At 43.1% G+C, this 21,531-nt stretch overlaps 1 protein-coding gene across 1 annotated transcript in view; it reads right to left on the reverse strand.

The window, feature by feature from the left end:
• The window catches only part of noc2l (NOC2-like nucleolar associated transcriptional repressor), a 196,218-nt gene that overhangs the window by 55,475 nt on the left and 119,212 nt on the right, over positions 1–21,531 (reverse strand). The window contains exons 13-15 of the mRNA XM_068017047.1: positions 13,542–13,655; positions 11,475–11,576; positions 9,322–9,465 (exon numbers count right to left, since the gene is read on the reverse strand). Coding sequence (XP_067873148.1) covers positions 9,322–9,465; positions 11,475–11,576; positions 13,542–13,655 — 360 coding nt within the window. The remainder of the gene's footprint in view (positions 1–9,321; positions 9,466–11,474; positions 11,577–13,541; positions 13,656–21,531) is intronic.

Raw genomic sequence — 21,531 nt, forward strand, 5'->3', positions numbered from 1 at the left:
TTAAGGTTCAAAGTTTGAAATATCATTGGAGTCCCATTCCTTGAGCTGATCTATGATATGATGTTACCAAGCTGCTACCCCAGCCAAGAAGGGCTCGGCTCAGGGCGTATGGGTTCACTTGTGTTATGACTGAGGTGGGAGGAGTGCACTGTTTGTTCCAGTCCCACTTCTCCACAGGTCACAACATATATTTAAATTTTCCCACTTATCGATATGGTCAATCATATAATCTATTTTTCCCAGAAAGGAACACAATAACCAGGTTTCTTTAATGAAAAACAAAATTATCAGTTTATTATAAAATAAGTCTTAACTAGCTATGAAGTAAAGCATAAACACACAGATTTAAATTTTAAGTCCCCTTTTTACCTTAGTCCCTCACACTCACACATACCCCAGTTAACCAGAAAAAAAATAAAAAGGATTTTGGTTCAGAGCTCTGTTGCAGACAAAAATACACACTTGGGCTGAATAATTGCTCATTCCTGAAGAAAACAGCTGATGAGATATAACGTGTTCCAAAACTGGCCTACAATCTGGCCTCAGAGTACACGTAGATGGGTCACTGAGATCTTTTACAACAGTTCTTTTCTGAAAAAAGAATTAATTTAGCAGGCTTTTCTTCAAAGACAGGAGATGAGATGAATTGACACTAGTGGACTTCTCAGGGTCTTTTAGAGCGGTGCTGGAAAACGAGCTAGGTTGTGCTCTTCTCTCCTTCCTTGGAATTCTCTCCTTCTGCAGCAGACCTGACTTTAACTCATTCCAGAAGGTAAAACACAGTGACACTACAACCAAAAGCTTGTGTGTTTTCTACCCTCTCAGGTGCATGCTGTTGCTCCATGGCTTGTCCGATCAAGGAGCCCCTGTCACCTCTCTGCCCACATCTTCCCCTGTTACCAGGGTTTTCTGTTCTATTTTTAACAAGTCATGTGACAACTAGCAAACATTGCTGCCAAACCAGTACTAGTGAATCTCCCATGGCATTGCTCATGGTATATCAGAGGATAATCTATGTTGTAAGGGCAGGAGCATTGCATAGTGTAAAATACAATGCACTAATCTTGTCCTAAAGTGCAATTTTGAGGAGAGTAGGCTCGGCATCACTGGTTGGACATATTCCTGCGAGGTGCCATCAAATGACCTCCTGCGTCCAACTGCCTCGCCCCATCATACACCTACAATTGGTCGACCAACATATCCATCCTCACTGCGCACTGCCTTGCCACATTGTGCAAATCCACTTCTCAATGATCAGCAAGTAGATTTCCTAATTAAATATGACGCATACTTAAATACACGATACAAAAGTATCCCATTTAATATGATTCTTAAAAGATTTCTTGGTATGGGCATTCGAAAGCCATCACAAATGGCTTATACAATGGTTGTTACTTAATTATTTGGAAAGAATAAATCAAAAAATAGGAAAAAGGATAAAATAAAACTTCTTGTTTCAACCTTCGTGGCAGTGTGTTTAAATGTGCAGTTCAGGAAAATCTTGAGTTGAACTTCAATGCAGCAAAACAGACCTTTGAAAATGGAAACTTGATCATTTCAATTAAACATTGGGAAGACTGAAGCCATCGTATTTGGCCCCCACTCCAAACTCTGTTCCCTAGCTACTGACTTCATCCCTCTCCCTGGCTGAGATTCAGACAGTCTGTTCACAACCTTGGTGTCACATTTGACCCGAAGATCAGCTTCTGACCTCAGATTCATGGGATCACCAAGATTGCCTATTTCCACCTCCGTAACACCGCCCGACTTCGCCCCTGTCTCAGCTCATCTGCTGCTGAAACCCTTATTCATGCCTTTGTTACCTCCAGACTTGACTATTCCAATGCACTCCTGGGTGGTCTCCTACATTCTACCCTCCATAAACTTGAGGTCATCCAAAACTCTGCTGCCCGTGTCTTAACTCACCTCAAGTAACATTTGCGCCACACAAGTGCCAGGCAATGACCATCTCAAACAAGAGAAAATCTAAGCATCTCCCCTTGATGTTCAATGGCATTACCATCGCTGAATTCCCCCCCCCACTATCAACATCCTGGAGGTTACCATTGAGCAGAAACTGAACTGGACCAGCCACATAAATACTGTGGTTAACAAGAGTAGGTCAGAGGCTAGGAATTCTGCAGCGAGCAACTCACCTCCTGTCTCCCAAGTGCCTGCCCACTATCTACAAGGCACCAGGCACGATCTTGTTGAATGGCAAAGCAGGCTCAAAGGGCCAAATGATCCACTCCAGCTCCTATTTCTTATGTTCTTAAAAGTCAGGAGTGTGATGGAATACTCTCCACTTGCCTGGATAAGTGTAGCTCCAACAACACACAAGAAGCTCAACACCATCCAGGACATAGCAGCCCGTTTGATTGGCATCCCATCCACCACCTTAAAAATTCACTCCCTTCACCATAGACATACAGTGGCAGCAGTGTGGACCATCTTCAAGATGCACTGCGGCAACTCACCAAGTCTCCTTCGACAGCCCCTTCCAAACCTGCGACCTCTACCACCTAGAAGGACAAGGGCAGCAGATGCATGGGAACACCACCATCTGCAAGTTCCCTTCCAAGCCACACACCATCCTGATTTGGAACTATATCGCCGTTCCTTCATTGTCGCTGGGTCAAAATCCTGGAACTCTCTTCCTAACAGCACTGTGGGTGTACCTACATGACATGGACTGCAGCAGTTCAAGAAGGCAGCTCACCACCACCTTCTCAAGGGCAATTAGGGATGGGCAATAAATGCTGGCCTGGCTAGCGATGCTCACATCCCATGAACGAATCAAAAAAAAGTCCCGTCCCCTCATCACCCCTGTGCTCGCTGACCGATATTGGCTTCTGGTCAAGCAATGTCTTGATTTTAAAGTTCTCATCCTTGACTTCAAATCTCTCCATGGCCTCGCCTTTCCTCTCCCGATCTCTGTAATCTCCTTCAGCCCCACAACCCTCTGAGATATCTACGCTCCTCTAATTCTGGCCTTTTGAGAATCCCTGATTTTAATTGCTCCACCATTGGTGGCTGTGCCTTCAGTTGTCTAGGCCCCAAGCTCTGGAATTCCCTCCCTACACCTCTCCGCCTTTCCACCTCACATTCCTCCTTTAAAGCCTTCCTTAAAACTTACCTCTTTGACCAAGCTTTTGGCCATCTGACCTAATATCCTCTTATGTGGCTCGGTGCCATATTCTGTTTCGTGATGTTTCTGTGAAGTGGCTTGGGACGTCTTATTACGTTAAAGGCGCTACATAAATATAAGCTGTTATTATTTCCCCTCAAAATATTTATGGGACAGCTAGATAACCACATGAGGGAGAAAGGAGTAGAAAGTTATGCTGATAGGGTTAGATGAAGTAGGGTGGGAGGAAGCTTGTGTGGAACATAAACACCAGCACAGACCAGTTGGGCCAAATGGCCTGTTTCTGTGCTGCCCATTCTAGATAATTCTTTGTACCAACTGGAAAGTGAATGGGCTCTTCATTAATATGAAAGCAAAAAGTTGACAAAAGCACAGATGCTACCTGACCTGATGAGTATTTGCAACATTTTCTGTTTTTATTTTAGGTTCTTCATTACCTGATTTTAACCATCAGCCAAACAGCCTTTTCCCCTCCCAATGACCAATATTTTTCCAACAAAAATGTCTGAAGTAAATGAACAAAAATGCTGCTCTGATTTTTCTCCTGTTTTGCTTGCAGCAGTGCCCCGGAGACGATCTTTAATTCCTGGAGAGCCCAGGGTTATCTTGGGCAGTTGGCAATCCAAATAGAACCTAGTCTATCCCTTTAAGGCCGCAAGGTATAACATGCTGAGGTCAATTAGAGGCTATCGGCTCTTTGGAACATGCCGAAGGTATTTGGGAAGTTCCCTTGTTAAAAAAGCTTGCATCTGCCATCTTAAAGGCGGCTGCTGTGTATCTGCTCATGGTCCAACAGAATATGTGCTTTTTCAGAAGGACCGGAACCTAATACCAAGTAAAACACAAAATATAGTTTTCTGCAGCTTAAGTGTAAGGGTGCATTCCTGTAAGGTCACAATGGATAGCTTCTCAGTCATTTAATCGTCTCATTGGTGTGCACTAGGTTGTCTCTTAGTAAAGTTAAGTATTTTTTTTGATATGAAAAACTTTTCAAACTTGCCGACTGGTGCCTATTCACCCAAGAAATTAAGCACAATCTTGAAGAGTCTTCCTGAACCAGTGGAATCTCGCAATGCTACCCTGGAGGCATGGCCAAGGTTTGTGGGCAGGGCCTGATCTTGGCAAATTGAATCTTGAATCAGAGTAAAAGACTGCAGGAAAGATGACACAAGTGGTTTTGGCATAACTTAAAGGGGGAGGATAGTATGGAAGCAAGATACTTTCAACATAAAGTATCTCTCTCTCAGCTACAGAATAGCGAGGCCTCCATTTTGAAACTTCCTTTCCACCATGGGGCCCCTGAATAAGAAAACCTGAAAATTGAAACCGGCCTGAACCGGGAGCAGAAGGCACCTGAACCAGGGAGAGTCAATACTGGCTAGGTATCTGCGTCTGAGCTGGCAAGGAATCGTCCCACTTGAGCCATCTTTCTATTGGAATCCAGGATAACCTTGAATGGGGGCTGTGCGTTCCCATCCGAGGACGCTTGCTGGTGACATCACAGCAGCTGTAATGGGATCTCTGATGGATATGAACAGGCTGTCACGCAATCAAAATAGAAGAATGAGCTAACAGGGTCAACTCAGCGCAGTGGACCACAGGCTGGAGGGGCCAGTGCATACTGGAAAAGCAAGCCCATGACTCTCTGATGTTGTGTTCTCAGTGTTTGAGACTCCATCAATAGTGCAAAGACTCCCAAAACTTACCCCATACAACAGCCCCGGTCAGGAGGCTGCTTTTCACACAAACATTTTATTATCACATAAGGATAGGAGAAAATTTATGCTGACTTTTCACCATGCCTTCTTCCTCTTTCCATCCCCTTAAACTTTATTATCCAGCACAGAGCTGTCCTTTAATCATAACGAGTGTGCAATTGTTCCATTGGTGATTTTATAGATTTCATCGCTGCTCAGTGTCTCTTACATTCCTAGAATCAATCCCTTTGATACAGAACTACTCTGCTCCCATTGAATCCTTTAGCCTGTCATTCCTTCTAACTGCAAATTTTGGCATTTCATTGGTTTTGATGTTTCAGCAAGAGGAGGGTTAGAGGAAGGGGGACGGAGAGACTGATGCAGTTTTATTTTATATCAAAGATGCAGCTTATCCACATGACATATGAAAAGGGTGCAGTCAGCTATAGGTCGCCTGGACTATAGGTGCAGGCTTCTTAAGGTGGCTGGTCAATCTGCTTTACCCACATTAATTTGTTTGTTCCGGTTTCAACCTAATTGCATTGCAAGACTTTCTCTTTCCAGTTTTGATTCTTACTCTTACATCTGTCTTGCCAGCTGCCATTTTGCTTGCAGCAACCAATGTGGGCAGGATGGATACAGCTTGAGGGCCCAATGATGCTCCTCGATGCAGGAGGAAGAGAAGTGTTGAGGGCACAAAAAAAGGCAAGCACAACTAAGTCACGTGTTTTTTTTTGGTGGGTAGTAGGTTTTGCAGTGTAGGGGAAAAGTGGTAGCCATTCTGCACCAACATCCCCGAGAAGAATGAGCACGACACTGGGACAAGCACCATCTTCTCTGAATAGTTTCATAGCATCTCTGACATCCATCTAAACAAGAAGAGTAGCACTCCCTCAGGATTACACTGGAGTTCAGATTATGTGCTCGGTTGACAAGATTTTATGTTCAAGACATTATCCTTATACATAGCATTAGGGAACAATAAGAAAGAGAAAAAAAACAGGGAAGTTTTTTTTCATGAGGTCAAGTAATATGTCTGTCGGAGTAGGCTTGTTGATTGCAGGAGATGAGAGGTCCATCAAGAAAGTGGATGGAAAATGGCAACAAAATGTCAGTTGCCTATTTCTATATAACTCAAGAGCACATAAAGTACATCTTCTGGAGTCTATGTATGTGGCACGAAGAGCCAGCTTTATACCCGTTCATAGTTAACAGGCACAAAACCCAACCTGAAGTGTAATCATAAAACTCATTGTAACTTGTAAAGTACCGCCCCTCTTATCACCTCAGTTTGAAATTAGAAAAAGGGGTTTCCCTTTACTGTTTATGTGGCTTAGTTGAGTGTTTGCTCGATTGACAAGACACAGCTAATAGTTTTCAGACATTTTTTTGGTGGGCAGGAATATTCATGCACAGGTTATGCAGGAGATAACTGATGGGTTGAGCTGGTCATACTCAGCCTGCACACATCGTCAACTGGGCTGAGCAATTTGCTCCTTAACTACATCCAAATTTTTAATCAGGATACTAACCACAATGCTTCACTTCATTTTTTTCCACTTTACTATTCGTGCTTTCTTTAAAACTGCAACCTGCACAAACCAGGGGGCACTCCTCTGTTGAAGAGTGGCAAGTGGGAATGATAAAGTGCACAAGGCTTCTTAACGTTAAGACAATGTTCTCCAGTGCCTGTGGGATTGTACGATAACTCTGAATGTTCTCCTTAATACAAGGTCAAGAACTAGTTTGGAAACAACACACAAAAACAAAAATCAATTCAGGTCTGGCGCTGATTTACAGGCCAATGCTCAAAGGATCTAGTTTGGCATTAATCTCATGTCCTGGGTGGAACTCATCAAAGCACATTGTTCAGCGTTGTCCAGCAGGCTTGACACAACAGTGCACAACCACATCCCTGAGAATCAATGGTTCCAAGGATGACGGACTTCAGTTATGTGGATAGATTGGCAAAGCTGGGACTGTTCTCCTTAAAGAAAAGGTTGAGAGGAGAATTGATAGAGATGTTCAAAATCATGAGGGGTCTGGACAGAGTAGATAGGGAGAAACTGTTCCCATTGGCGGAAGGGTCGAGAACCAGAGGACACTGATTTAAGGTGATTGGCAAAAGAACTAATGGCGACATGAGGAAAAATTGTTTTATGCAGTGAGTGGTTACGATCTGGGATGCACTGCCTGAGTGGTGGAGGCAGATTCAATCATGGCTTTCAAAAAGGAATTGGATAATTATCTAAAGAGAAAAGATTTTCAGGGCTGGGGGAAAAGGCAGGGAGTGGGATTAGTTGAGCTGCTCTTAGAGAGAGCTGGCATGGACATGACGGGCCAAATGGCCTCATTCTGTGCTGTAACCATTCTATGATCTCTTAATCCAGGGGTAGGTAAGTGTAGCATGACGAATTTTAGACTGCTTCGGTATTATAACATTGTCAAAGGGTTTCTCTCTATGCCAAGAGTATGTGCTGCAGATGGGGAGTTGTGTAAGGTGCCTCTGCATTTGGAATTGTTCCAAGGTTGGTCTTTTGAAGCAGAACGACAGCCTATTTTAAAATCCAACCTGAAAATATGCTTCTCTTCAAACTCTAAGCTGAGCGCACTTGGCTTCTTGCCCTGATCTGGAATCTCAGAACAGAAACATCCGGTCATTGCCATAGGATTACCAGCGGATACAAAAACTGTTCTCTGCTCTCGGCAGGCTCGTGTGCACAAAAATGAGCTCCACATAGCTGGCGAAAAGGATTCAAATTTATAACTTTGAGAAGATTATACTTAGAATGTAATGATGAAAACTGAACGGTAATTATCAGCAGTCAGAAAAGAGGTGGGCTTGTGAATAAGGTTTGAAAAAAAAAGGCTTGCATTTATATAGCGCCTTTCATAACCTCAGAATATTCCAATGTGATTTGCAGCCAATGAAGTGGTTTTTGACATGTAGTTCCTGTTATGAGAAACGCAGCAGCCAATTTGCACAGAACAAGCTTCGACAAAGAACTATGTGATATGACCAGGTAAGCCCCTGTTCTTCTTCAAAATAGTGCCACGGGATCTTTTATGAGAAAGCAGACGGGGCCTCGGTTTAACACCTCATTCAAAAGATGGCACCACTGACAGTGCAGTGAGGTACTGGTTCAGCAGGCTAGATCTCCGCGCTCAAATCTTTGAGTTCCCCAAGCTTGTAGGGGCTTCTTTTTCAAATGATATGCAGACACGGTGAGTCAGAAGTGTGGATGTTCACTGATGATTGCAGTGTTCAGTACCATTTGCGATTCCTCAAAAATGGAAACACTCTGTGTTCACGTGCTGCAAGACATGGACAACATCCAGACTTGGGCTGATAAGTGGCAAGTGACAACTGCGCCACACAAGTGCCAGGCAATGACCATCTCCAACAAGAGATAATTTAACCTTCTCCCCATGACATTCAAAGGCATCACCATCACTGAATCCCCCACCATCAACATCCTGGGGGTGGGGTTACCATTGATCAAAAACCTAACTAGACCAGCTATATAAATCCTGTGGTACAAGAGCAGGTCAGAGACTGGGAATTCTGCGCAAGTAACTCACCTCCTAACTCCCCAAAGCCTGTCCACCATCTACAAGGTACAAGTCAGGAGCGTGATGGAACACTCTCCACTCGCCTAGATGAGTGCAGCTCCAACAACACTCAGGAAGCCGACACCATCCAGGACAAAGCAGCCTGCTTGATTGGCACACCATCCACAAACATTCACTACAGCAACGCACCAAGGCTCCTTAGACAGCACCTTCCAAACCCGCAACCTCTACCACCTCGAAGGACAAGAGCAGCAGATGCATGGGAACATCACCACCTGCAAGTTCCCGTCCAAGTCACACACCATCCTGACTTGGAACTATATCGCTGTTCCTCCACTGTCGCTGGGTCAAAATCCTGGAACTCCCTTCCTAACAACACTGTGGGTGTACCTACCCCACATGGACTGCAGCGGTTCAAGAAGGCAGCTCACCACCACCTTCTCAAGGGCAATTAGGGATGGGCAATAAATGCTGGTTTTGTCTTTAGGAGAACTGGAGGCATCACTTGTCTTAGATCACATAGTATGCTATGTGTTCACTTTAATATACTGACATCTCTCTTTACAAAGAAAATATACTACTCGTGTGCTAAAGTGCAATTGTACAAAGTGTATGGTTACCAACTCTGGTTGGACATATTCCTGGAGATGTCATCACATGATCTCCTGCCTCCAACCACCCTACTCCCACACTCCTGCCATTGGTCGCCCAACATGGTCCATCCTCACAGCCAACTGCCTTCCCACATCAGTGGCTACACCTCACGTGTTATTTACTGAATTCAACGTGCTGTCAATTCTAGATGAGTGAGGAAACTGTTTTCAAATGTCTCTGCTCTTACCATAGTCAAAGTGCAGGATATGGAACATTTACAGAGGAAATAAAGTAATCACAACGACTTACCACAGCCTCTTTATTTGCCACGCCAAAGGTGGCCTTCTGCCGCCTGTTGGTGATGTAGGTGGAGTTCTCCTGCAGTTTCTCCAGGAGTTGCCTCATCTGTTTGCAGTAATTGGCCACCTTACATTCCTTGAGAAAAGCTTTCAGCTGCAAGATAAAGGGACCATAATTCATGCAAGACAGCTACTGTTTAACCAACTCAAAGAAACTCGTTTTGTTCGCGAATCACATCTGCAGAAACAGCATGCACCCTCAGCACTACAATGTGCCAAATTCTGCCCACGCTACCATTCTGCACCCATCAGGTTTCTGCCCTCAATAGCATACCAACCTCTACACCCACCTCCCCCCCCTCCAATCATGAAATCTTTTGATGTGGCAAGCTGTACCAAAACAGTCTGTCCTTACCATTGAGTATTGCGTGAAGCACTACTAATGATTAGCATTTGTTCTGGCACACACGTCAGGAATCAGTGACAACATTTCGAAGTGCAGTACAGAAAAAAAAAAAGGTCTGGCATAGAGAAATGGGGTGGGGGGGGGGGGGGGGTGGGGGGGCAGTCAAACACTGATCATACGTCATGGAACAATTCTACACGACTCTCAAATTGTAAAAACCATTTGCTCCACCTGGATCCACGGATTAAGGAGCTAGTAAAGATCAGACAGAAAATTCGAACAAAAATGGAATTTTTCCTTTTGAATCAACTTCTCGGAGATAGAAATTGTATCCAGCTGGCTGGCACCACACAATTACTTTACTGTTAACTTTTTGCAGCTTTGGCCCAAAATGCCTTCAGCGTGTAACTAATTTTACATTCACTGCGGTCTTGCTGTAGCTAGTTGTCTCAATCAGTTATCTTAAGTAAGCACTTGACACACCTCTTCCAAGCTGCATTAGAGTAGTACATTAATGCAACAAGGATCAGAGATATCACCACCTTCACTCCTGTCCCCTGTGAACTACTCAGTGTTTTTCCCTGATCCCAGTGAATTGTACAGCACCCTAAATCTCAAACTGTACGGTGCCCTGTAATGTTTCCAGGCAACGATATCATTTAAAATCCGAGCGCCTACACTCTCTTCCAATGTAACTATTGTGACGGGTGCTTTCACGATTTATATCACCTATATCGTTGCTTTGAATTAAACACTCAATTAACACCAATTTCTTGCACACCATTTTACTGACTCCACAGTCCAATGCTTGAAAGTTCTGTCTTACCATGATTTGCAGTTTGTGAAATTTGCAAGAGTTACAAGTCACTCCAATAAACTATCCTCACGTCATATTGAAATAAATGTAACTAACTCATACTTGGCAGAGAATTTAACATTGGCATACTGAATGAAAAAAAAACCTGTCTTGTGTTCTGTGCCACTCTCGTCACTCTACCCAACCTCAGCTCTCTTTACCCCCACTCCCTCCCTCAAGCTGCAGTTGTTCCCGAGTGCTTTCTCAGCCTCTCGCTCTTTACCACCTTCAAACAGAAGATGAGGAGCGGCGGGGAGTCTGGCGAGTGGTTTGCCGCGGAACCTGCCGCTCTGTGCCTGTGACCTTTCGCTCAGCACCTTTTTGGCTTCTTAAATGGAAACCAACTGTGGATCGCTACGGGTCTGATCCAAAGGTGGAGGGAAATTACAAGAGGTCTTTGTGATCATTTTGGAAGCAAGGCCTCAAGTGATGCTAGGCCTGCATGCTTATTTTGGGCGTTGGGCAGGGGGAGCTGATACTAAACAATAATATTGTCGATAGGAAGATTAAGTCTTTCCCTTAACAAAAAAGGTTCACATTTTGTCTTGCCCTAGGATCATACAATGTATAGTATGCAGTCTGGTACTCAACAGTCTGAGTAAAACTAACAATAAATTGATAAACACTGCAAAGTGGAAAGTGCCAGGTTACCAAAGCTTGTATGATTGACAAAAAAAACGCAATGCATTTATGCAAATATAATGCATGAGCATCATAAAATTATTTAAGTAAATATGTGTAGCTGCAATATGTTACATTCAGAAATGGATTTAATCTTTTAGTTTCAGAATGTGTAAAGCACACATTTACTTGAGCAGGGAACACTATACTTAATTGTAAAAAAAAAATGTAAGCAATATGGCACACAACAAACACATCATTGCCATTAATTACTGCATACCTGAATGAAAACAGGCAATGCCAGTTCTGGAAAGCCTATGGTATGTGCCTGAGTGTGAAAATACTCCAAAGTCAGGTCATACAGCTGTTCCAGCAAGCCATCCTGGAATGCAAAACAAACAATTTTTAAAACATTATTGATAAAATTTCAGTGTCCAAATACAAAATTTTGAAATTATAGACAATGAACAAGGATCTCCTATGTCCAATAACACACATTCCTTTGTGTCTTGATAACTGCAGCTTATATACCTCACTATCGGTGTGTTCTTCCCATACAATTTAACCTCCACATAGAAAAGAACTGGGCTCAGCGTCTAATGGAATAAGTTATGGAATACTGCCGCTGCAGGAAGCTGGCAATTTCTCAGTGTAAATTGGAACAAATGATTGGTGAGACAGATGATTTGCTATCGCCCAGGTACTGACATTTTGACTGCCTCTGGGACTTTTAATGCAAAACTGTGGTACTAGGGCAGGAAATCACATTAAGTGCAAGACATTCACAGGATTTGTTACTGGATGTTGCACTACAACAAATCATTTACTGTACCTACTGTGCAAAGACTCAACGTGGATTCCCTCCTCAGTTATTTTTGACAGAGGCTCCAGAGTAGATTAAATTGATAGAACAAAGGACTGGACAAAATTATTTAGCTCCAAAAGCTACAAATCACAAAGACTTCAAAAGGAAAGACATGGAATGCAAATTTCACAGAAAGGATTTAAAATAGCGTACTGTTGGCAAGTAATGCTGAAGCTACCACAGGGATAACCAAAGGAGAAATGTTTTACCATTCCATTTGTTACGATACTTAGCAATGGGTTTATTAAAGTTTTGCACCAACTGATTTGGTTTCATCTATATAAAGTTTTGTGACCAGCATGAAAATGACAGAAGCATGTGAGTGTGGGTGAAATTCTGGCATGCAAGCAAAACAAAGTCTTATTCAATGATAGGGAATAAGCTGGATGTGGTCTTACAACCAACACATCCAAATGCCAAACCAGATACAGTGGGTCTACTGCCAAAGTATAACATTCACCAATCCTGCATAATAACACAGGAGGAAGCAGCGATAGATTGAAATTTTGTGGAATTTCAAATCAAAGTCATAGGCTCAAATGGGTTTACAGCACAAGATTCAGAACTCAGGCTGTTGCTCGTTATTAGACAAATGTTGACATTTAGCAGGTGCCCTTCACAAACATGGATATTAATAGTGTTCCACAACTGGAATTTCTGCCAAAGTATGAGGAGGCCATGACAGCTGCCAAGTGAACTTCAGGAAGCTCAATAACCTATACTGATCAAGTAGCTTCTACATGCCATCATATAAATGGAACAATAGCATGTTCGATTGGATTTAGTTTATGGAGCTGAGAAAAAAAATATTTTTCCATTTAAAGTTCGAAGCCTTTCAAGATGCTAATAAAGTAGCTGCTCCTGAAGGAAGGAAGCTCTGTTGAGTTAGGTTGATGCTCGAGAGCCGAGCAGTCAAATTGAAATGGAGGAGAGTTGGACATATTGGCCCCCATCCATTTCTTGAGTAGCAGGTCCTGTCTACATAGAATGCAAAAGAATTGGGTGGGAATCAAACTATCGTGGTCACTAAAGGATTACTCAGACACAACAGATGCTAGAAATCAGAAATAAAAGCAGAAAGTGCTGGAAATATTCAGCAGGTCACGCAGCATCCTGTGACAAAAACCAGATTGATACAATCGGCCTTATACTTTTACTTCTCAATCCTTCTTCTTACATCCATTTACAAAGGCGTAATACCCACTTTGCACGACGTCCTCAGTTAAAATGGCTGGTTAGCTACTGAGCATACTATTCAGGGTTTCTGTTTGAGCAAGGCAATTTTTTGAATGAATGTTACCATCGAACAGCAAGATACAAACAGAAAACTGTTACTGAAGTCATTCTCAATCCTCTTTTGGGAGAGACAGGAAGGCGTTCTAATGCATTGCATTTCCGTGATCATAATCCTTATAATCCCATTAAATAGCTACTCGGGTCACACTGGCAACCAGCAAGGTTACCTTTTAGTGCCTTGCTTACCCTGAAAGCTTTCTCCTGTAAATTTGCATTGGACAACTTAAGAATGACAGCAAAGTTGATTGGTCGAACACTCATCCGGCCAGGTTTCTTGTTAAAATCGACCTGTTGGAAAATCTAGGGGAACAAACACAATTATAATTAAATAGAGTTACACAAATAAATGACACTTCCCGGAGTCTACAATCATTTGCAGATTACAATATTAGTCAGAAAAAAATATTCAGATAGAAAACCTTAGGAGTTAAATATGAATTACATTATTAAATAAAAACTCTTCCTCCCTCCATATGGAAGAATCGAAGTATAAATACTTCATCCTCATAAAATTTCCTTTAAACTTGTTAACCAATAAAAGTGAAATCTTTTGATCTAAATTACACAAAACTCCAAAATAAATCAGCATCCTTTATTCAACCACACCTAGACATGCAGTTAAGGACACAAGCAGTCTTGAAGATGCAGGACTCGTGAGCAGAAAAAACACCTCAGAATGCTGCACATCCGAAGGACAAGTCTACTGGCCGGCCAGTGAATCATCTTAACTTACAGGCAGGCTGCTGGGCAGAGTAATATGCTAAGAATTTGGAGATCAGATATCAGCCAGTTGAGTTCACATCCTTGCAGCTTTTGTTCTGAAAGCTTACCTAGAAAAGTAGCCCATGTCATTTAAGTTGCCACTGAACCTTAACCCTGATTAATGTGTTTGCTGTGACCATCTCCATTCTGGCTGGGAGACCAAATTAAATGGTGAGAAAGTTGCATTACTGGGAGGACCTGCTTACACCAGACTCAAAGGCAGTATCAGTTGCATTGAGTTTTTAACATTCTGTTGACAGGCTATGCATTCATACTTGGAGGCTAGATGGACGAGGAAGATTATGGATACTAACCTCAACCCAATGCTGCAATTGTAGTAAATCCAAAATGGGCAATGATGGCCCTAGAACCTCTAATACGGGAGGCTGCTACAGGGCCCACCTCCAACCATCCCACCATGCTGAATTTAGGATCATCTGAGAGGCCACTTTTACACAGATCATATCTGTTTACGCTTGTCATCTTTAGAGCACATATTTAATGAGAGGTACGATGTGGAGGTGTGGGGGGAGGGATTTATGGGTTAACTGATAAACTTTTATCCTGGTCAACTTGTGCCTGGACCTTAAATTTTGCAGCCATACTGCACAGCATACCTCAATCGATCTGCTCCTGTTACGATCCCCCCACTTCCCTAACCGGTTTTCATCCTCTCCTGTATTGAATACCAGATCTGCAAAGTGATGAATTATTAGCATGTCCTCCAGCAGTCTCTTCCTGAAAGTAGCTGTCTCATCTATCCAGAGCAGACATCATCTTACACAGTCTGTTGTTGGGGTCTGTGCCAGTTCAGCCAATGTGAACACTATAAGCTTCAAGAAAATACCTATTTTCAAGATTTTCTGCATTCATGGATACTGCAGAATCCTGGTCTGATTCATGATTCCAGTACAGCTTCTTAAACACACGTATCTACCAGCATCAATCGCAATCTATGAATCAAATGCCCAAGTTGTTCTCACTCTGGACGATACATTATCCATTCGACCATCTAAATGCCAACAACTAGATAAGACTTTGGACCTCCAAGAACTCTCTAGGAATCTGACAATGGATTCATCTATAGAAGTGAACATAATGGAATTATGAAAACTTGACTCTCGACTTTTCAAGTTTCCGAGAGTTTATCACTGGACAATAATTCACTCTCAGCAGTGGAAATCTCTGGTTACCTTTATACCAGCCCTTTGGGCAAATCAGCCAGTTGCTCACTTTCACAGAACCACTGGGACATATCAGCACTGTATAGAATTGCCTTAGCTGATAACCTGTATTACATGTTCCTGGATCAGTAGCCCACCTCCCAGATGAATGCCTACAATACAATCAAGTTTCTCACAACTTACAGAAAGGACTATTTGTAGTTAAAACTATGTGAAGATAAAAGGTAGAGGGCATCACAAATTGGGAAATCCTTGCTAGTTTAATTTTTTAAACGAAAACCAACAGCAGGATGAAGGTGCGTTTCTGTACTTCAAATGGGCCCAAGTACGATTCTGAATTAATATAATAAACTGACTCACTTTGGTGAGGTGGTGAAATTTTGTATCTTGTCACAGCCATTTGTTTACATGAAATGTGATGACAGGTGAGAATATTCTTATGGTACAATGGCATTCTAAATACAATTTCCAATTGCTGTCCTTTGCTAAAACAGTCTAGTAGAGATGTGTGAAAACTTCAGGTGTCAGGCAAAAGGGTTCCCATCCATTGTCCAATGTTAAACTGCTCAGATTTGTTTGCTTCACAATCTTCAAAGATGATTAAATCTATAAAAACTCTGTAATCTTTCAGTGCTCAGCACTGCTGGCACTATCTGATGCATACTTGGTCACTATCAAACACCGCAAAAGGCTATTTATGTCGTACAGGAAAAGACAATCTTGTCAGAAATTTTCTACAGCGAGCAAGCAAGGAGAACAACACACACTTTTAAACAAACATTCATTTCATAAGTTACCACTGTGGTGTTGTATTCATTTTATATTTCTTTGGTGAACATCCATTTGGAAACAAACCTGATTCATAGATTTATCCTTTAAAAAGTGGCTAGAGCGATATTTTCTGTATTCCAGGAGATGTGATCCTTGTGACAGTCAGGGAACAATGAGGATTCATTGTTAGCCCTCTATTAGCCTAGCTTGGTAGTGGACAGAATAAAAGGCAGGTTTCCATTCATCGGAGGATTGGTCTGCTTACCCTGGGCCATCTGCAGATGGCTAAGGGGCACCAAGTATACTAAGTATTTGCAGCACAGAAACAGGCCATTCAGCCCTGTAGTCCATGCCAGCCCATGCCAGTCTTTATGCTCCAAGCGAGTCCGCCCCACGACCCCTCTTTATCTAACCTCATCAGCATATCCTTCCACTCTTTTCTCCCTCATGGGTTTATCTATGAATGCATCTATGCTATTCGCCTCATTGCCCACAGCATGCTCAGAGATGTGGGAGCATACAGAAGGAGAGAACAAGTGGCAGCAAGTTGCAGGTAATGTGTAAGCGAGCGTGAGAGGACGAGCCGGCAGATCTGTTGTCAAGGCAAGTTAGAACTTAGCTCTTTTGGGGTGAAATTGCGCTGTGCAACATTAACCGCTACATGTATTAACGAGTTCAATTAAACTCCTTGGTCTATTACTTTAACAGAGGTGCTAACCCGTTTATGCTAATACTGCAGATATTAATTTTCATCCCGTTTGTTCATCAGCTTCAACATTACACTTGAAGAAACAAAATATCACAGAGTGCACGGTGAAACAGGAAAACTGTCAACTGTTTAACTATTAATGGTGCAGGCATAAACAATTTATTCTAATTTAAAAGTTCCAGCAAAAAAAATTGAGAGAATTCGTACGAGTGTATATTCTCAACAAGGATTTACAGGAGGCGGCAGTGATGGCTTAATCGTGCATGTTTCCAATTCAACATGCTTCAGATATACCTGGCATCTGAAAGGGTTCATTCCCCAAAGCTCTCAGGTCTACTTGGTTGGGTTCGAGAATAGTGGAAACATTAAACAAATCAGAGGCAAAACAGAGGATCAGGAGTAAGTCATTCAGGTTATTCTGCCATTCACTTAAATCACAGTCGATCCATATCGTAACTGCACCCGCCCACCTTGGTTTCATATCCTTTGATATCCTTGTCTAGCAAAAAATCGAACAATTTCATATTTAAAATTAACTTCAGGCGGCACCACCTCCAAGTTTATCTCAAAGTCACACACTATCCTAACTTGGAAATATACTGCCTTTCCTTCGTTGTCCTGAAGTGCCAACCCAACAACACGGATGGCAGCAGTTCAAGAGGGCAGTTCACCACCACCGTCTCGAGGACAAGCAGCAATGGGCAACAACTGCTGCCTTTGCCAGTGACGGCCACACCTCGTGACTGAACAAAAAAACCCATCAAAAATCACATTCTATAGGAAGGAAGATGTCAGCTGCCTTTGTTGATATGGTTCAGTATTTCAACTGTGACAAAAAAAACCCAACAATCAGAACACTGGAACGGGAATCGTTGGTCAGAAAGACAGAGAAAGAGATTCGTATTTTGTTATGGGCGCAAATGTGGAAAAGCACAGCAATTGCTCCACACCGGATGAATTTTGTAATTTTACTCAAGATCCACATGCTTGAAAGAATTTAATGTTTTTGCACCCTAACAGGTTGCAGCAAACTGCATCCACAATGGATGGCTTTCAAAACTTAATTTAGTGCTTGCACAGAGTGCAGAAAAACCTGGAGAATTTATGCTGAGATGTCAGTGGGGAAAACCCAGGGCCTAGCCATGACCTAATGAATACTCCAGCAAACTGGCTCCGCATCTGATAGTTAACCAAGAGAAAATCCACAGGCAGAAATTGAGTTCCTGGCTTCACTGATGTTGCTTCATATGGAAGCACAGGTGCAGCATCAACACAGAGTTTGTGGCTTACGAGTTGATTACTCTTGCGATAATGCTTTGGCCATGCCTTGTAAAATATTAACAGCCTGTTTAACACATATCCTCTCCATCACCACAACCGCCTTCTTCCACCTCCGTAACATTGCACGTCTCCGACCCTGCTTCAGCACATCTACTGCTCATCCATGCCTTTGTTTGCTCTAGACTTGACAACTCCAATGCTCTCATGGCTTGTCTCTCATTTTATACCCTACATATACTTGAGCTCATCCAAAACTCTGCTGCCCGTATCCTTACTCGCACCAAGTTCCATTCACCCATCACCCCTGTGCTTGCTGACCTACATTGGTTCCAGGTCCGACAACGTCTCGATTTTAAAATTATCGTCCATGTTTTCAATTCCCTCCATGGCCTCACTCCTCCCATCTCTGTAATCTCACTCAGTCCCACAAGTATGGCTCAGTTGGTCACACTCTTGTTTGAGTCAGAAGATTATGGGTTCAAGAGCCATTCTGGGGCTTGAGCACAAAAAAACAAGACTGACGCTCCAGTGCAGCACTGAGGGACTGCTGCACTGTTGGAGGTCCTGTCTTTCGGATGAGATATTAAACGGGGGCCCTGCCTGCTCTCCCTCGGGTAGACGTAAAAGATCCCATAGCACTGTTGCGAAGAGGAGTTCTCCCTGGTGTCCTGGCCAATATTTATCCCTCAATCAACATCACTAAAACAGGTTATCTGATTATCACACAGCTGTTTGTGGGAGCTTGTTGTGTGCAAACTGTCTGCTGTGTTTCCTACATTACAACAGTGACGGTACTTCAAAAGTGATTAATTGTCTGTAAAGTGCTTTGAGATGTCCACTGCTTGTGAAAGGCGCCATATAAATGCAAGTCCTTCTTTGTAACCATCTGATATATCTGCGCTCTTCCAACTCTGGCCTCTTGTGCATTCCTGATTTTAATCGCTCCACTGTTGGTGGCCTTCAGCTGCCTTGGCCCCAAGATCTGGAGTTCCCTCTCTAAATCTCTTTGCCTCTCTCTCTCTCTTTAAGACATTCCTTTAAACTTGCTTCTTTGACCAAGTTTTTGGTCACTTTTCCTAATACCTCCTTATGTAACTCAGTGTCAAATTTTGTTTGATGACGTTCCAATGATGGGCCTTGGGAGTTTTGGCTATATTTAAGGTGCTATATAAATGCAAGTTGTCGCTGTAGTAGAAAGCAAGGGGGCAATGTTAACTCGCAAAAAATGGGCGGGTTTGGTTCAGGCAGGATATTAAAAAGCTAAAAATCTGAAACAGGAATACAACCCAACAGCGTTGGGATGCTCTCAGGAGGTGGGTTGGTTATTTAAATATTTTAATGAGGCCATGTGGCTTCACTTTAACAGCCACTCTATTTTTAACCACAGCCGGCTGTGTTATCCTGGCCTTGGGAAACCTGACAGGTGAATAGAGACAGGGGCTGAATCCAGGAGCTATGTACCTTTGCAGCACAACTTGCGGGACAGGAGCAGCAGCAGACCCAAGAAGCTCATCAGTAAATCCCTGCCAACCTACTCCAAAATCTGTCTGCTCCCTCCCTAAAACTACCATCGGCACACACCCCTCATCCACTCCACAACCACCATCTGTCTCTGCCCCACTACACCTATCTGTTCTCAGCTCGGCCGCGGCCTTGTGCTGCAGGCTTTCCTGCCCGACAGGTAGCCAGCCTGTCAATCAGGATGGCCGGAGGCGGGAAACCTACAGTTAAAAAAAAATTAACGATGTCCTGCAATTCGGGAAACCTGTCCTTCCAAATTTCCCGCTCCTAACTTCACCCCCACACCGCAGGGAACGGCCTCGGAGGTAGGATCAAGGCCCAAGACTGTGACATAGTTCACCACCCTCTTCCGAACTACCATTCTTAATGACTTTGGACCACGGAATCCAGAAAGTAAACATGGATTTTCTTGGCAGCTTATAAAACACGGCTAAAATATTCCATCAGTGACAGGCGCAAGACAGAATACGACTGCTGGCATTTGTGACATGGAGGTTTGAGCTGCCTTAAGAGTTACCACTCTGCCAGCTTTCCAGCTCAAAAGCAATTACCAAATCGAGGAACTGAGTTTGGTATCCAAAAGGAGGATATGGACAGTCAATACTACAGCCAAGCTTTTACAACAGCGGTGACTGACACGTGTTTCCTCAACTCAGAAGGTCACGCATTGCATTGTCATACTCTATCTGCATGTGAGACCTGTAATTAGGTGTTGCTTCCGTTGGAGTTTGGGAGTTAACAGCAAGTTTGAAGCAAAAGGATACAGCCTGTGATGACTCCACCAGGTTGCTGGCACAGGCTCCGAGCAGAGCAAGGCCGAGAACACTTTCTCAAGGGGACGCTGCACAGATACTACATTAATGAGATCAATGGCCATTTATCATCATCCTGAATCGCGTCCTCTGAGGAAGTCATCTAGCCGTGGCTTATTAGTTATGCAGCAAGGTTAGTTTTGAAATATTCAAGTGAACTGGAAACGTTGAAAGCTGCTGCAGCATCGAAATGTCAGTCGGTCAAAGAAAGGGGCCAAATTCTTCAAATATCCAGAGGGTACTGACTCAATGGAACAGCCACTGAGATCAGTGAGACAATTGGGCTTTGAGGTTAGTGACTAGGGGGCACAAAGTGATTGGTAGAAGGATTAGCAGGGAGATGAGGGAAACATTTTCACCCAGAGGGTGGTAGGGGTCTGGAACACTCTGCCTGAAAGGGTGGTAGAGAATGAAAACCTCATCTCATTTAAAATGTGTCTAGATATGCACTTCAAGTGCCGTAACCTGCAGGGCTACGGACCAAATGCTGGAAAGTGGGATTAGGTTGGGTGGCTCTTTTTTCCCTGGTCGGCACAGACACGATGGGCCAAGTGGCCTCTTCCTGTGCTGTAAACGTTCTATGATTCTAAACAGGTTGAGACAATGGGGATTCAGTGGAACATATCAGTCTGTTCTAACAGGGACCAATTGTATCTCTACTCATCTGCTGTACTGTCTTTCCAGTGCATGTGAATCAAAGATAATTGTGAACAGTCAGATTAAAAAAACATATTTAAAAAAAAAATATATAAATTTTCAGCCAACATAGCTTCAGGACAGGTAGACATGGCAGCTGCTGTGGGATGAGAGGCTTTACACCGATTGTGTTTTACAGGAGGACGACGCTGACCTTAGCTCGGGTGCTCACACTGTCAGACAGGGAAGTGGTTACTTCAAAGGGAAGTAGAAGCTGAAAGAGGAAGAGGTGACTAAGGCAAAGCAGCGGTTATCCCAGGAAAGGAAGTGACATACTGAACATGTCCGTCAAATGACCATGAGACTTTGCCATAAAAAAATTCCAGTTAAGCACTCAAAAAGTAACAAGGAGCCTTTATTATGCAGTCCAACAGAGGCTTTGCTCAGTAAAGAACCTACAGGCCCAGGACTAGCTTGCTTTTTATCCATTACTGCTCTCA

Source organism: Heterodontus francisci, chromosome 37, assembly GCF_036365525.1.
Source record: "Heterodontus francisci isolate sHetFra1 chromosome 37, sHetFra1.hap1, whole genome shotgun sequence".
NCBI lineage: Eukaryota > Metazoa > Chordata > Chondrichthyes > Heterodontiformes > Heterodontidae > Heterodontus > Heterodontus francisci.